The sequence below is a fragment of the Podarcis melisellensis genome, assembly GCF_964234715.1.
Source record: "Podarcis melisellensis genome assembly, chromosome: 14".
Lineage (NCBI taxonomy): Eukaryota > Metazoa > Chordata > Lepidosauria > Squamata > Lacertidae > Podarcis > Podarcis melisellensis.
In genome coordinates this window covers 27,023,779-27,040,386 of record NC_138546.1, presented here as the reverse complement: position 1 = coordinate 27,040,386, position 16,608 = coordinate 27,023,779, and the positions used below count along the sequence as shown (strand labels likewise).

Below are 16,608 nucleotides of genomic sequence, written 5' to 3'. Positions count from 1 at the left end.
TTCCTTATATTCAACTGCATCCTTTCTTTAACAAATTCAGTTTAAGAGAAACTTGAACTGAATTTGCACAAGTGAATGTGACAGTCTTGCTCCTAATCTGTAAAACATGGGTGGAATCCACCGTACACAGCCTTGCCACCTGTTAGTTCTTGGTGCTAGACTTAAAAACAATCTTTCAGTTGCAGCCAGAAGACAAGGACATTCCTCCAGTGCTGTTCCAAAGCTAAGACAGGGCTACCAAATATTCCCAGACTGCCTTTTGCGCGTAACGTCACATTTTTATTTTTATTTCCATTCCCGAAGCAATAACACAATGCACTGTATATTGAGTGCTAATGTTGATTGACGCTTTTTCCCCCCTGCAAAAGATGTGCACTTAAGCTGTCAAGAGAGTGAGTGATTGATGGCCGATCTAACTACTATTTGTGTCAAGGCTTTGTCAAGTCATTGTTGTCAAATGCTGCTTTACTGAATATCACAATATCTTCTGGAGTATTCAGTCAAAATGAATTCTATGCACCATCTCTTTGATATAATGCTCAATACCTTGCGTCTACATTCTGAACCGGGAAATGGCCTTTTATTCAGTGTAAATGAATAGCTGTGATTCCTGATCAATGTACAAAGGGTTACAGGGCATTGTTGGAGCTGTAGTTGTGAAATGTTCTTTTTTTAAAAAAAGAAAAAGTTGAAATGAAAAATCTGCTTGGTTAAGAGTGTGTTTTTTATAAGTATTTATTCAGCAGACGTGCTTTGATACAAAAGCTCTTAATGAACTAATATTTGTTTTTTGTCACCCTGGATGCAAAATATTATTATTAATTAAAAATCCAAAATTAAAAATTAAAAAATTAAGAGCAATATGCATTTAGTGTAGCCTCCACTCCTTGACATGTTGTTACAGAATATGTACAGTGAAAAACAAAGATGCTTAGCCACCTGTTATAGGACGGGATATAACTGATTTCTTGTGTACACTCAACTTGAAAACGTGGACAGTTTCTAGTGTTCGTCTTCTACCATAAGGATTAGATTCTTATTCACTTTTGAAAATAAAAGATTTTCAAAATTCTAAGGAAGCAACTTTCATTAGTTCTAAGAAATAAAATTTTGTTGTTTTTGAGACTTGGTCAGTGGCACATTTGAATCAGGAAGATGAATGCAAATGTGTAGAATAGCTAGGAGAATTTTGCAAGGAAGATGTTCCATATTAAAATGCTGACCCAACAGAAAGGAGGCAACAAAAAAAATCAGGCTTTTAGGGTGTCATCATAGACAAGGCTTTATAAAATTTGCAAGGTATTTGAAAGCAAAGGTGCAGATTTAGGAATAAAATTTACAGGGTTAAGGAAGTAAGAAGTTCCACACCCTGACGGTTTAAATTCCTTAGCTATTGATTGGCTTGGCTCTATAGAAAGACAAGAAGAAATGCATTTTTTCTAGGCATGTGCTTTGAGATGCTTTTTATTACAGGGTGTGCATAAATGTCGATCACACAAGGGCCACTTTTCTGTGGCTTCTTCACACTCCATTACAGGAATTCCAGTAAAGCTTGGAATGTACTACCACAAGATATAGCAAAGGTGATTAACTTTTAAAAAGCTATTAGTGGCTGATAATTTTGATCCTCAAAGGGAGGGAAAATATATAAAGTACACATTGATACATTTCCTCAAAGGTGGCCAAAATCTGACTTCTTTTGGTTGTGATTTTTATATCATGGTAGATTCCAGTTTTAACTCTAGAAAATGAAAATCCATACCTTCAAGCATTCCTTTCTCTCTCCTGTTTGCAGGTTGTTAAAGGCCTTACATATTTATGGAGTTTAAAAATTTTACATAGAGGTGAGTTGTGGATTTGTTTTTGCATTTTCCCAGTGCATATAATAGTTTGTTTAATTTCAGAAAAGGAATCACTATGATGCATTCAAGATTAACAGGTTTATGGTAGAATGAAGGGTTTTTGGAGGGTTTTTTAAGGGAGCAGCCTACTTCATCTGTTGCATAAAGTTAACATTTGGCTTGGTGCATATAAGCACAGTCTGGGATGGGATTCAGGCTTTTGGAACATAGCTGAAAATTGTGGGAGTGGAAATTGCTGATGATGGCTGAAATATTATAAATATCATCCAAAGCAAATGAAAAGCAATTTACATTTTGATATTTCTCTGGCCGTGCACCCATCAAGAATAATTTCTCAGAGTAGTATGTGAGCCATAGAGTTGTGATTTGGCACCTTACAACAGCTGTTCAGGCCCCAGTATTGTAGTTCGTTGTTCCCTGCTTTGGAGCTGATTGACTCCTTCTGGGTAATGACCAGTCACCAGCACCTCCCAAATGGATGTCCCACCTGATGTACAGGTGAGAAGTATGGCAGATGCATCCTATGGTGACAAACTTCTCTTGCTGAGGTTTCAGCTTGGCCTTTTCAACTGGAGCACCCCAATCTGCCATCAGTGGCTGATATGCATAATGAAAACTATCCAGTGTGAACCCTCAAACTGCAGATTTTGCAGAGCAGAGATAATTCTACTGATGCAGCCATCCAGTCTTTAAATGAGCTAATTTGTGAACCCACCCTTGAGCTCTTAGAATAGCCAGCAACCTCCAGAGGGAGCAGGCGACCAGGGTCAGAACAGCAGCAACAATTTGTCTGCTTTTACTGCTAATGCACAGGGGGTGGTGAAACATACATTCATATGTATATGTAGATATGTGTTGCTGCTGATAATTATCTCTTAGCAATTCACATCTCAAACAGGGTTTTGTATTTCTCAGTTTCCTTGAACTTTGGAATTCTGCACTCTAATGCTTGCGTGCAATTCAAGAGGAGAGGGTGGCTTTTGTTTTTAAAAAATATTTTGAATAAAATGGATTTTTAAAATATGTATTTGGTATTGAATAAGGCAACTGCATTCAACTTCTTGACCCTCTCCTTGACATTTTTGTAACAGCTAGAAAAGAGTTGCCCACATGCCATTTATCCAGTAGCCTGGTAAAAAATAGCTCAGATGGAGGTGGAATGAAAAGGCATCTGTTCATCCTCCATAAGGCTTGTCTCATATAAATAATTGGTATTAAGGAAACACTTGTGATGATGGGCACATAATGTTCCATTTTGGCTCTTGTTTAAATTCTTCCACATTCAAAATGGAAGTATTAATCACAAAACAGATGCTTTGGGAGAACATTGTACACACACACACACACACACACACACACACACACACAGAGTGCTTTCTCTAGGTTTATTTATTTTCTTGAAGAAATAAAGGTGCATTTTTTAAAATTCCAGTAAAAATTGTGGTAGATATATGTTGCCTGGTTGGTTTTCCGCAATTAATGAAGAGTCTTGTCGCACCTAAAAGGCTAGCAATTTTTATTGTGGCAATGTATTAGTCTTTTAAGGTACCACAATACTCTCTGTTGATTAATGCTTCTCCTCTGGAAATTGTTTCCACTATCTGTCTGTTTTGAAGATTTAGAGAAATCTCACTCTAGAGCAGAGATGGCAAAACACACACCCTACCAAAGAGCTTATAGCTCCTATTTGGGATATTTTTGAAGAATGTAAACCTCAACCCCCAGCACAACTGCAGTCCTCCATGCCATGCGTTTAACTTAGAGGTGGGGACCTTTTTCAGCCTGCGAGCTGATTTACCTTCTGGGCAAGCTTCAGAAAGCCAAATGCACATGTGAGTGGGTTCAAGGGGGAAACTGGGTCCAGTGACTAATGCAAATTATAAGGTCTGACTCAGCAGATAAGATTGTGTTGGGTTTTTGGTTTTTTTGCAAGGCATAGCCTCAGAACAACAGGAAAAGCTCTTAGACATTAATTGGTACATAATACGATCAAAATATGAGTCCCATATGAGTGTGGATGAGCTCTAAGCCTGCAAGCACAGACGTGTGTGTGTTTCAAATAAACTTAGTACAGCAGCCAGAAAACTTTATGTCTCTTTATAAATGATAAGCTATATATAGTAAGCTATATTTAATGTAGTGTGAATGCTGTATGGCTTTGCTTCCTTATCATGTGTTGCTGTCCCCTTACAGATGTGAAGCCCTCAAATATGTTGGTGAACACAAGAGGCCAAGTCAAGTTATGTGACTTTGGGGTCAGCACACAGGTACCTTCATTTCTTCTGCCCTTTCATCTATATCCCTCCTGTTAGCTTGTGTTTTCCAGACTGGCCACAAGACAAGCAGAGCCCCTTGCAAGCAAGCTTGGCTCTGCTGGGAATGGGGGATTCATCCCCTTTTATTTTTTTAATCTCCTGGTGACTTTTCTTCATCAGAATATGATTGTTCATTGTTTAATGACAGTAAAAACTGCTGATATTGTAATTACTACTTACGAATAGCAAACTTCATTGATATGCAGCTTGGCTCTGAAAGCGTTTGGATCAAACAAAAGGGAGGGCAGAGCGGGAGGATCGCCTGGGGAGCCCAACTGGCCCACAGTAAAAATTAATATTGGGAGCAACAATGGTGGTGGGCTTCAACAATGTGCAGCACAAATTTTAATTAATTTCCATTTTGGGCTTCCCTTGAGAACCTCTGTGATACTGACCCATGAGCTTGCTGCAATGTTGAATTGAATTGCAGCCACCTTTCCTCCCAGCCAAACATGAAGACCAAAGAGAAGGTCACTGCTGTATTATACGTTGTCAAAGTCTGTTGTCCCTCCAGCATATTTAGTGTTCATTCCAGCCTGATAATGAAGGTGGCTTTATTCACATCTTGAGCCAGCTGACAGTGGGGGGAGGAGGACGGCTGACTGGATGTGCTGAAAATAAAATAAAATAAAAACCCTCCTTCCAATTGACTATTTATATCCAACTGGTTGGTGGAGCACTAAAATCTCTAAGCATCCTGTTTAAAAGAGAATTGTCTTTAAGGTTATCTGCCATAAAGTGAAATACTGTGGTTGTTTTAAATTAGGGCTCTTGTTCAAAAGGAAAGAGAGATTTAATCATTTTTAATGCCTTCACAGGCAAATTTGTTTCCTCACACACACATACACACTTTATATAATTTTTAGCTGATTTATACATGGAATGATTGTAGGTTAAATGAGGAATAATTGCCCGTTTTATTCCCACATTATCTTTATATGGCTCTAACAGGCTGTTTTGTCTGATAGCTGGTGAATTCCATAGCCAAGACGTATGTCGGGACAAATGCTTATATGGCGGTAAGTAAATGTATGCAGATACTTCTGTTGCAGACAAATAGCCTTTAGTGGGCTGCTCAATTTTGTCGGTAGTTTTTAGTTCGGGTGCTGTTACTTCTGCTGTTAGGTGTCTTAAGTCTTTCTTAGTAAACAGATATGGAAATAAGGAAACTGTGTTTTTTAATGTGACATGAGGAATAGTAATATAGAAAGCTAAAGTGCACATACCAAACTCCTGTGCCTGCAAGGTCAACTCATTCCCTTTGACAGATGAGGCAGCTCTGTGGGTGTACCCCATAACAAATGGAAAGCCCCATGTGCAGAGGGGGTTTGGGTGTGCAGAGAAGGAGCATGTGTGATTCATGAGAGATCCATCTAATTTGGGGGGATTTATGTTCAGTTCCGTGCTCCACCATGAAGGCCCTGTCCGCTTCTTCAGTGTAACTCGGGGTTGTAAAAATAATGGGGAAAGTGATACAGAAATAATAGAACATTAACCCAATAAAAATGATTCTTGGTTGTGTTTTGAAGCTCTTGGGTGGGGGTAAATGCCACATGTGGGCTGTCGCCGTGTAGGAAGGCAAGAGGGTGGGTGTGGGTTGTAATTCTTGGCTTGCTGCTGTCACAGAGTCTCTAGGACCTTGAAAGGAAACCTCACAGGCTAACTGAGTGCTTTCCTAGTAAGCTTTTTTGGTGCCTCTTCAGGTACTAAAGAGAACAGAAGTGTGAGAGATCAGCCTCTGCAAATGGCCGGCAGCATAAAGCCTGTGGATTAGCCTTATTGCTCTTGCCTGGTCAGCTGTAACAGTTGTTCCTGCCTTCTGGTGTTCATGCTCAGGTGCAGCCATCCTCTGGCTGAAGCTGAGGGAAGTTGTAGTACTAAACAGCTGGAGGGCACCAGGTTGGGGAACATTATTCTAGTGCATGCCCTCATTCCATTCCTATCTCTGATATATAGTTCAGTGTTCCAGGCATCTTGAGAATAGACGTTATGAATATGTGACTTTTAATTGTGCTTGGGCATGTGCGCAGGTTGGGTGTGCTCAAATGCTAGTCCAAATGATAGAGATTGGCCTCTGCTATTCTGGGACCCTGCCTGCACCACAGATGAAGGTGGTTCGTTGGGTTTGCCAAATGCCTTGAGCGCAGGCTCCCCCTTTGCAGGAACGATGTCATTGCTGGCACTCCATTGCCTTCACCTTTCTGCTTAAAGAGGAAAGATTTCCTGCACTCTAAGCAGGAATATGAGTAATCTTGAATTGTGAATACTGCAGATACTATTTTTTCTTTCTTTTGCAATCATTGATTCGCTTCACATTTTTCTAGCAAATGTATTTGGATCACTTAACGTCCTAAAGTACAGAATGACAAATATGTAAAAGGGCTTTAAAGGTATTGCTTTTGATAAGTCCAGCTTGCCGGTTGCCACATTTCTATCTCCTAAAAAGCTGGAACACTCTGATTTAAGCAGTGGGAGGACTTCAAACAAATTATTCTACCCAACTCCAGCTTTTCCTCTGGATGACTTTAAATAGCTGTAATAATTAAATTGTATTATTCCTTTTAATGTACAAACCTCGATTACACATCTATTTCCCAGGTGTACATTAAAGAAATTACTTCTTTTCTTATTGTTTACGGATGACTGTGATGCATCCATCTGTTAATTGAAAAAAGTGAGGATTAAAGCTGTAAGATGTTTTGTCAGTTCTTCTGTTAGGACTGCTTTGCTGCTTGAATGAATTTGTTTCCAGTCATCAGATTATTTTTTTTGGTGTAATCTTGAAAGAAAGGGGGGATGCATATAACACTAGGAACGAAGAGAGGGACAGAACTGTATCCTGTTCCATCTGGTGCACAGGAGATGAGATGGACAGATGTAACTGTTTTGTGGGCTCCTTGCAGCGCCTTTGTTGTTTGGAGGGCTGACATGGGGCTGAGCAGAATGCAAACAGCGGAAGCCAATTGACTTGGTCTCAAACTAAGAAGAGCTTGTAACAGAAAACAGATGCAACAGTCCCCACATATGTCTAAGCTTAACTTTGTGAAATTTATACCAGGAGTAGCTTACCTTGGATAAACACACACACACACTTTTCCAAAGAGTTGAGCAGCAGCTTTTTCTTGTTAGCAAAGTTTTTCTGCACCTTCATTAGTGAAGGAAATTGTCCTTTCCCCCACCCACTGCTTCAAGCACTCTGCTCAAGGAGGTGTTCAGAGGGGCACATTTAGTGGTGGATCAGGTGTCTCATGGCTGGCCTTCTGTCACCTGGCGTGGAAGCAGCTCAGAAACATTGCCTCAAGATGTCAAGGATGCTTCTGCCCTCCCTCTGGCCTTTCAGCTGTGGTGCTGGCAGCTCACTGTAACAAATTTGCAAGCTGGTGCCTAAGCAACATGGCTGTATGGGTACTGCGATACCAGTTCCTACCTGGAATCAGTCTTCTTAATAGAATGATTGTTGCTTAAAATTGTACAGTGAAAAAAGGTTACAGGCAGACAAATCCCTACCCTAACAGCTTCAGATCTGAAGCAGGGATGGCAACCTGACAGTTTGATCTGCCCACAGAGCCATTCTGTTTGTTCCCTAGTGGGAACCAAATTTCAATCAAGGTATGGAGGGAAACGTGCCAGTAATTCAGCTTGTGAGTAATAACAATAAAAAATCCTTCAAAGTTGAGTGGCAGAGAGATTCCAAAAACCTGTGGGTACTGCTTTATTCTATATAATTCTGTGTCTAGGCTATTCAAATTGTGTGCTAAGGAAAGCTATGCTCTGTATGAATGAGGCAAATTGAGCCTATTTGCATAATTCTGTGATTTTTAAAATTATTTTGCATAATTTATTCTACTACATCTAAGTTACAGAGAAGAGCAAGGGATAGGCAGACCACTGAAATCTTGTGCTCTGTCCAAACTCGCATTGCTTAGCAAGTGTTTGCAGCCATAAAAGCTAGGAACTGTTTTTAACGGAGGTTTTTAGGAAGTGAAATTCTGCAGCGCTATTACATTCTGCGCTCTTCCCCCTTTTGCTGCTCCTATAAAATTGCAGCACACACGTGTACTTGCGCAGATTTGATGGCATTTCAGCTGACATAGCTGTCAAGTCTCTGAAACCGCTCTGAGAAGATGATTAGAAAGGAGAAAGTGAACTGCTTTTTGAGAGTAATTTATGGACTTCTGAAATGTTTGTTACCAGAACTGGCCTAACATAAGCCCTACCAAGGTTGCCTCTGTACATGACAGAGGGGACATTATTGCCTGTCTGGAGAGCCTGGTGGCTGCCCTCAGTGGCAGGTTGTACAAACTGGGGGAAGAGAAGCAGACCTGGGAGCTCTTTGGGGGGCAGAAGCTGGAATTGGCTCTCCAGGATTAACTGTCTGTAGTTCCCTCCCCTGACTAGCTTTTCATAAAACCATAAGAATATCCCTACTGGATCAGGCAGAAGCAGGCCTCTAGTCCAGCATCCTGTTCTCAGATTGACCAACCAGATGCTGCAATGGGAAACCAGCAGGACTTGAGAGTGCAGCAGCACTCTCCCCACTTGTGATTCCCACTAACAGGTATTTAGAGGCATACTGCCTCTGACAGTGGAGGGATCTAGAGTCTGACCTCTCAGACCCCCAGTTCAAGCCCTACAGTCCATGATAAGCTCAGGACAGGAAAGGCTCACCTTTCTAGAACACCGTTATTGCTTTGCCTTTCTTCATAGGGACTCAGCTCAGAAGTGCTATGGTCTGTTCTCTACATGTGCTTTTCTTCTGGGAGGATTCTGCTCTCTGTGCTGTCTAGAAGGCTGAGTCTTAAAGACCATTTAGGCCATTGTGTCTGTGTTTTTTACTTAACGTTTACTTGGCGCTAAAAGCTCCTGACCTGGGATTAGCAGCTGAGAGGAAGCATCCTTGAGCACGTTCGACTGGCACTAATTTGGGTGCGTTTGTTTTCTCTAAAGGCTTCTGGGTTATTATAGAGTGGAGGGGGAAAGGAGTTGTGCAAGGTGCCTGAACTAGACAGGTGCATTAACAGCACAGTGGGAAAGAGAGTCTTGAGTCTTTTTATTGTTGCATTTCACACTATACTTGACCTTGGCAATACTTAGAGCACAGCTTTTGAGTAAAAGAGCTGGCTGGCTATTTTGCGTTCCTTGCTGTCTCGAGCGGTATTAAACTTGCCACTAATTGGTGTGAGCTGAACCTCTTTTATTTGCAGGTTGCAATGTGCATTAGCTTGGGAACAGTTAAACAAGAGCTGGTTTTCTGTGGACACCCTCCTTGCTTGCTTCACACATTCATACAGATATGCTAGTAACTAAGACAGACGACATGAAAATAGAGATGCATATGTGAGCATTGTTGGGAAAGTGATGTCCTGAGTAGTTTACGGCATCTAATTTTATTTTGATTGCTTTGTTGTCTATAAGGGTACATTTATTCTAACTTAACAGAGACTCTGGGATAGAAATAGAAATAAGTATTATTGAAGGGTCCATATAGTTGGGGCTGCTCTTAGGGCGCTCCCAGGAAGTTGCCCTGTGCTAGCATTTTTAGGGGTATTCCAGTTTGAAAGGTCGGCCTCCCCGGTGACATTTTGGTTGCTCAGCTGCAATGGGAGAATGGTGGTCCTGTTGCTGTATAAGAGCAGTCAGAAACACAAGGAATACTAGCCCTGAGTAGGTGAGGCTACACATGATACTGTAACTCCATCCAGTATTGTATGTCACAAGAGTGCACAGTGCAGTTTGGCCATGCTTGGCAAAGCTACATACAACTGAGGCTGGCATACTGCCTTTGGGGCAGTAATTGGGTCGCGTGGTGTACTCCCTGCCAACCCATTGGCTCCTGGTTTCCAATTCTAAATGCCCCACCAACACTTTGCTGCTCTGACAACCTACCCCAGTCAAGCTGGCCACATGTTTCATGCTTGCTTCCTTCTAAGCTCCATTCTGAAAAAGAGTGCTGTCCCTCAAACCCCAAGCAACTTTTGGCTTCTCACCATTCCACTCTCTGCCAGTTGTGCTGCTTGCCCAGACGTTTCCAGTTTCACCTCTTAAGTCCCTTCCATGTCTCATTGTATCCTTGTGATACAATTGCCCTCTAAAGTTGCCACTCATACTCTGATTGTGCAGCTAGGATTGTTGTTCCCTCTCCTGCCAACATAACGTACATGAGAGCTTATCTTATGGGTCCCAATTAGGAGAGTGAAGAGAAAAGTCCTTAAAAGTCTGCTTTTGCTGTTGAAATAAATTCAGCAGAGTACATGCTTTCAAACATATTTATCAAAATTTTAGCATCTGAGTTTTCATTTTCCTTCTCTAATTAAGATTGTGTTTTTATTTCTGGACATTTCATTAGGTTCAGTTATCTCTCCCCATTTGCTTTTAACAGCCAGAACGCATTTCAGGAGAGCAGTATGGGATTCATTCTGATGTTTGGAGCCTAGGGATTTCCTTCATGGAGGTAGGTATCTTTATATGTTTGTTTTTCAACTATATAAAAAGAACACAGCTGGGTTTTGATTCCTGATTCATGCAGGTTTAGGTGCTTTTAAAGAGATTCTGCATATGAATTTTTTGCATGGGGGAAATAACGTGTGAGCCAAGTAATCCATGTTGATGCCCAAGCCACAGACGATCACGCCCTCCCTTCTTTTGAGGGAGAGGCATCCTGTGGAATGGGGGCTACTAGAGGACCAGGCATCAGCATGGATAGCCCAGCTCACACACCGTTTGGGAAGCTAATGGGAGTATAGGGCTATTCTTTGTGAGGGATTTGTAAACCTGTGAACTGGGACTAAGATTACAAAGTGACTGCACTTTGGAGCATCCTTTTGCATGTTGAATAGTATTAAACAACCATTGTTTAGTCTCTATGTTTTATTTAGAAAGGATTTGTTCTTCAGAAAGAAGTTTATCTTGAGGTTGGAAAGACCCCATACTGGCTACATCATCTTATAGCCTATGGGTGGGATTCAGTGTTGTGCTAAAGCCATTGTTCTATCAACACAAGCTTTTCTGCTTGCCAGAGGGAACTGTTTTCCCCATCCTCTCCCTGCACTGTTATGCGCAGGAAGCAGTGGTGTGGTTTTTTTGAGGGAGTGCAAAAGGAGCCCCATTGCACCAGTACAACATCTTAGTTGAATCTAGCTCATAGAATGAACTTCGATTTCAGTTCTGCCTCTATTGTTGTTCCATGCCTGCAACTTGGGTTGCCAAATGTTAGGTTGGGCATGCTTTGCAGGTAAGTGAAATGGACCACCCCTTTGCCAGATAACTGGAGGGTGCAGGAAATGGGTGCTCAGCTCATGCCTAGCTTGGTCAGGCCAAAGACATCGGCCAGGTTTCTGTAACATTTTGAGGTATTGCTGTTGCAGTTAAGAGTGTTCATCTGAAGGTTTTTTGGCATGATGAGTAAAATTTGTATATATCCTGGCCATCATTAATATGCTTTATGACCTGGGTGGTAATCTACTCTTAGCTGCAACCACAATTATAATGTGGATAATTCAGAATGTTACAAAACCTGTCCTATGGCTTTGGCTTGACCCGAACCTCCATCCCATGTGTTAAGCTCATTTCTCATCTTGACATACCACACATAGTTATTATGATAAAATTGGAGGCCCCCTTTCTGCTTCCTGTTGCTAACACTGCTTGATGACTTCAGATAAGTAATCTGCTCCCCCCACAACTAAATGTTTGAGTCCTATAGCAGGGATAGTTAAACTTAATACCAGAGAGCTTGTGCAAAGAGCCCTGGGCCTGGGTAGTGCCATCTTTTTGCACAGGGAGGGTCTGCTTATTGCCTCTTCTTGAACAAACTTCCTTTCCTCTTCTTCGCCTTCTGCTTGCTTTTCTCTCCTGAGTCAGAAGCATGGAACAATTTGTCTCTGTGTGCTTTGTTAATTGGTGTGTCATCTGCTCCTCGGAGACCTCTCCTCAACATGATCGTTGTTTTATTGAAGTGGTTTGAGTGATGTGTTAAATGAGGAGAGCGAGGGAAAATGGCTTTAGAAAGGTGAAGGTGATGCTCCAGGAAGCCATGCAAGGTCATTGCCATTAAAGTCACACTCTCTGTTGACACTGGGGTGGACCAGGGAGCATTTGGAGAGGACAGCTGGAGTTTATGTTGGAATTTCCAAACATCCCTTTTGAGCCAGACTTTGTGTCATTGAGCTAGTGTGTTCCTTAGATCCCTTGGGTAATAAAGCTAAAGAGGTTTTCTCTGCACTTCTTTTATTCAGAAAAAGAAAGGATGCCAGAGCTTAGAAATGTGTCAGAGTCCTTGATCCCACATGCATCCAGTGGGTTGAGTCATGAGATTGAGGCATTCTGTGAAAGCAGGTGCACTCTCTTCTGAACAATTGCTTCATGTGTGTCAGGGCTGAGATCTAATATTGAAAGTTTCTGGGGTAACCAGGAAAACTGCTGGTCCTAGTCTGGGCAACAATCTATACCAACCTTCCCCCACCTGGGGCCCTGCAAATGTTTGGACCGCAACTCCCAATGGCTGTGCTGCCTGAAGCTAATGGGAGTTGTAGTCCAAAACATCTGGAGGGCCCCAGATAGAGGGTAGCTGATATTCTTCTGGATGACAATAGACTACTTCTATACTGTAGATTCATTAGTCATATGGTAGGGTAATAAAAAGAGAATTGAGACATGTAAGGCCATTTGTTCTGAGCAGCTATTGCATTCTGCTCACTCCTAACAGACCCTAAAAAAGGCTACTCTTTGCATCATTGTGTAGGGGAAAAGAGCCCAGCCTGACAGCAGTGCAGTAATGCTTCAGAGCCTGCTTGAACTCTGTTGTCAACCTGAAATTTATTTTAGTCTTCTAAGCTTGGAGCAAAATGTGTGGATCTGCCTGCTACCAAGTCAGACTATTTATCCATTTTGTTCAGTATTGTGTACCCTAAACTACCCTTCATGTTTATATTCTCACTTTTTAAAACGTGTGTGTAACTGGGTTGCTTCCATTTTGAAGGGAAAAAGGTTACAGGACGCAATTGTATCTTAAATCTACTTTATTTTGAAGAGGAGGGGGTAGTAAACAGTAAACGGCAAATAGGCCTTATGCAGGTTTTGACCCAGAGAATATCTGAGAAAATCAGTGGAAGAGAGAAGGAAGCTTAGAATGTGTTACATTACAGATGTAGATACATGAGAAAGCTATAGTTCAGTGGTAGAGCATGTGCTTTGCTTGTCAATGGTCCCAGGTTCAGTTGCTGACATTGCTAGGACTGGGAAGAAACATTGTTTGTAATAGCCTTTGGAAAGCTGCTGCCAGGCTGAGTAAATGGTACATGGCTGAATGGACCAGTTGTTTGACTTGGTATTAGGCAACATCATATGATCAAGCCTCCTTAAGCTACAGTTCACTCTGACAAGCCCACAGTAGGGGGACTTCTGGTTTGGAGGGTGTTAATTCCATGGAGATGCAAGTCCTGGCCCAGTACAGGTTGAAAATTAAGCCTTTCACAATTTATTTCCCAATAAATCCTACTACTATTACTAGCTACGATGGCTGTGTACTGTCTCTGCTATCAGAAGCAACATCCCTCTGAATGCCTGTTGCTGGGGAGCAGAAGTGGGGAGAGCTTTTTTGCACTCAGGTTCTTCCTGGGGCATCTGAGTAGCCACTGAAGGAACAGAATGCCAGACACCAGTCTGCTCCAGCTAGACTTTTCTTATACCCTTAACGTTAGTTTAGGGAAGGCTTCTTTATCTCCATGGGAAATGTTTTGGTGGAAGTGGCTGGCCTTTCTTGAAATGTTCTTGCTTCGAAAACTGAAGCATGAGGATTGGTGGGTTTTCCCCCTTTCCTGGTACTATTAAAAAAGATAAATTGGACAGCAACGAGCGAGGCATGAGGCATCTCTTGGGACCTAGTTATGAGTCCTGTAATATTGTGCTGGGGCCACTGCTGTCTCCTCTGTGTTGTAAAACCTCCCCAGAGCTTTTTGCAACGATTGTTAAGGGTGTTTTGTTTGAGCTACTTCCCCATGTTGACATTTCTGTCTGGTCACCAGAAAGTGGCATTTTTCTAGTATATACCATGCAGGCGCAGGGTGACAAAACAACTGATGGTCTCACACGGAAAAGTGTTATACAAATCATTATTATTAGTTATCTTCAGCATTGTTATCAATAACAATGTAACCTAGGAATGCCCTTGTGTCCATCACTGGCTCTCCATGTCTTAAAACAATGCAACCCTCAGTATTGCAGTGGTAGATCACATGTTTTGCATGCAGAAGGTCCCATATTCTATTTCCAGGTAACACTGGGAAATATTCCTTCCCGAACCCCTGGAGAGCCACTGACCATTAGTGTAGGTCATTCCCAAACTTGGGTCTCCAGTTGTTTTTGGACTACAATTCCCATCATCCCTGACCACTGATCTTGCTAGCTAGGGGTGATGGGAGTTGTAGTCCAAAAACAGCTGGAGACCCAATTTTGGGAAACACTGGTATAGGCCTTACTGAGCTAGATGGGCCAATTGGTCTGATTCGGTATAAGGCAACTTTGTATGGTCCCAGGTCCTGCGACTTTGTCGCAGGGCCCTGGTCCTAATGTGCATCACACTTGCTGCTAGATTCATTATGCCCAGGGCTGGATTTAGGTTTGATGAGGCCCTAAGTTACTGAAGGTAATGGGGCCCTTTATATGTCCAGCTATCCTTTGCCAACAACAAATTGTCACTGTTTTTTGTGTTGAATATATGCTATATGGTAATTTATGGACCTAATAGTTACCTAAAACCATTTTATTTGTTTTTTATCTTATATTTTGGAAATGTACATCCGTTTTTCCGCCTTTAATTTTTTGGGGGGGCCTCAAGAGAATGGGCCTAAGCTATAGCTTGTTTAGCTTATACATAAATCCGGCACTGGTTATGTCCACCTTTCAGATTTCCAGTGCCAGGCAAAGAGAGCTTGCACTGTAGAGATGTGGTCCTATCTGCTTCCATAGAAAGTCATGGCCAGTGTTTGCTTTCAGTTCACTGCTGGAAATTCAAGCTTTCTTGTCACTCCCCTTTTAATTCTGTGTCTGCTTCTGCAAGATAGAAGGTCAGTATTAACTAATCCCATTTAGAGTGGCATTATTTCCCCATTCTTTCTTTGAAGATTTTAAGTAGTTGTTAATTGAACACATTAGATGGATCTGGGCACATTTCAGTACCTACGGTATGATTTGTTTTAAATTGCTTTAACTATTTTCCATGCCACATTTCCAACCTTCCTTAGACTTTTTTTTAAAAAAACCAAACACTATTTTATAACCAACTATCCAAGGAACCAGATAGTGATTTGATGGCTGCAAGTCACTCCATTATGGTAACAAGCAGACCAAAACAATTGAGTTACAGCTTTAAAAATATATATTAATAATATAAGCTGTTGGTGCCTTGTGCCTCAAGAGAAATCTCATAGTTCACATCAGCCTTTGCCGACCTGGTGCCCTCTGGACGTTTTGGACGACAACTCCAATCAGCCCCAGCCAACACAGCTTTGCTTGCTGAAGCAGATGGGAGTTGTAGGTTTAAACATCTGGAGGGCACTGGATTGCCAAAAGCTAGTCTACGTCCAACCCACAGAGCTGCTCAAACAGATCTCCAGAGCCTCTGAGTCTTTTATTATCCTTCCAGGACCTTCTCTCCCTGACCCCAACTCCTTTCTCATCCATATGCAGTTGCTGCTGACTCCAGTTCTGACTGTCCGATTTCCGAATTAATACTATGCACGTCCACAAAACCACCTTGATAGGCAAAGGCACTCAAAGCGTATCTTCTCCAGAAGTGATATTACAATCTCCAGAACCTGTTTCTTGAGAGAGAAATAGTGTCTTCTGAATGGGAACTTTGTTTTGATGCCAGATTTTGCATGTGCTAGGTAAGAATGAACACAAGCTCTGCTGGAAGCAGAATGGACTGCGCCTTTCTGTTTAGGCTGCTAACAGTGGAGAAGCTTGTTTTGTAGAGCTGGTACTTTCCCCATATGACGCTCTGAGCTGATCTGACAGCTGGCAAAGAAAAGAAAACATCATTTCTTTCTCTTTTACAGTCAATTGTTTTGTATTACTTTGAATTATTGAAGGGCATATCTCTTACTTATTGAGTTCATGCAGGTGGCCCCCTGTTGTTCCTTTGGACTATTTCTGGATACACAAGCTAACTTTTTGGTCTTTATTGGGTATTGTTGTTTGCTTGTTTGCTTTGCTTTGCTTTTTACCACCATTGATCATGCCTCCCCAGCCTGGAAATCTAGTTTCTTCTTATTTACCGGTATGTAGAGGTGAACTGCCCGCAGCAGGGGTAGCCAGCATGGTGCCCTCCAGGTGTTTTGGACTACAACTCCCATCCTCTTGTCATGCTGAGTGGGGCTGTTGGGAGTCATAGTCCAGAACATCTAGAGGGCACTAAGTTGGCCACCCCTGGG

General features: G+C 41.9%; 1 protein-coding gene across 9 annotated transcripts in view; it reads left to right on the top strand.

Annotated features, from left to right (window-relative positions):
* Nucleotides 1-16,608, top strand: part of MAP2K5 (mitogen-activated protein kinase kinase 5) — a 129,433-nt gene that overhangs the window by 53,743 nt on the left and 59,082 nt on the right. For all 9 annotated transcript variants that reach the window (XM_081888610.1, XM_081888614.1, XM_081888612.1 and 6 more), the window contains exons 13-16: nucleotides 1,796-1,844; nucleotides 4,056-4,129; nucleotides 5,146-5,196; nucleotides 10,557-10,628. In XM_081888610.1, coding sequence (XP_081744736.1) covers nucleotides 1,796-1,844; nucleotides 4,056-4,129; nucleotides 5,146-5,196; nucleotides 10,557-10,628 — 246 coding nt within the window. The remainder of the gene's footprint in view (nucleotides 1-1,795; nucleotides 1,845-4,055; nucleotides 4,130-5,145; nucleotides 5,197-10,556; nucleotides 10,629-16,608) is intronic.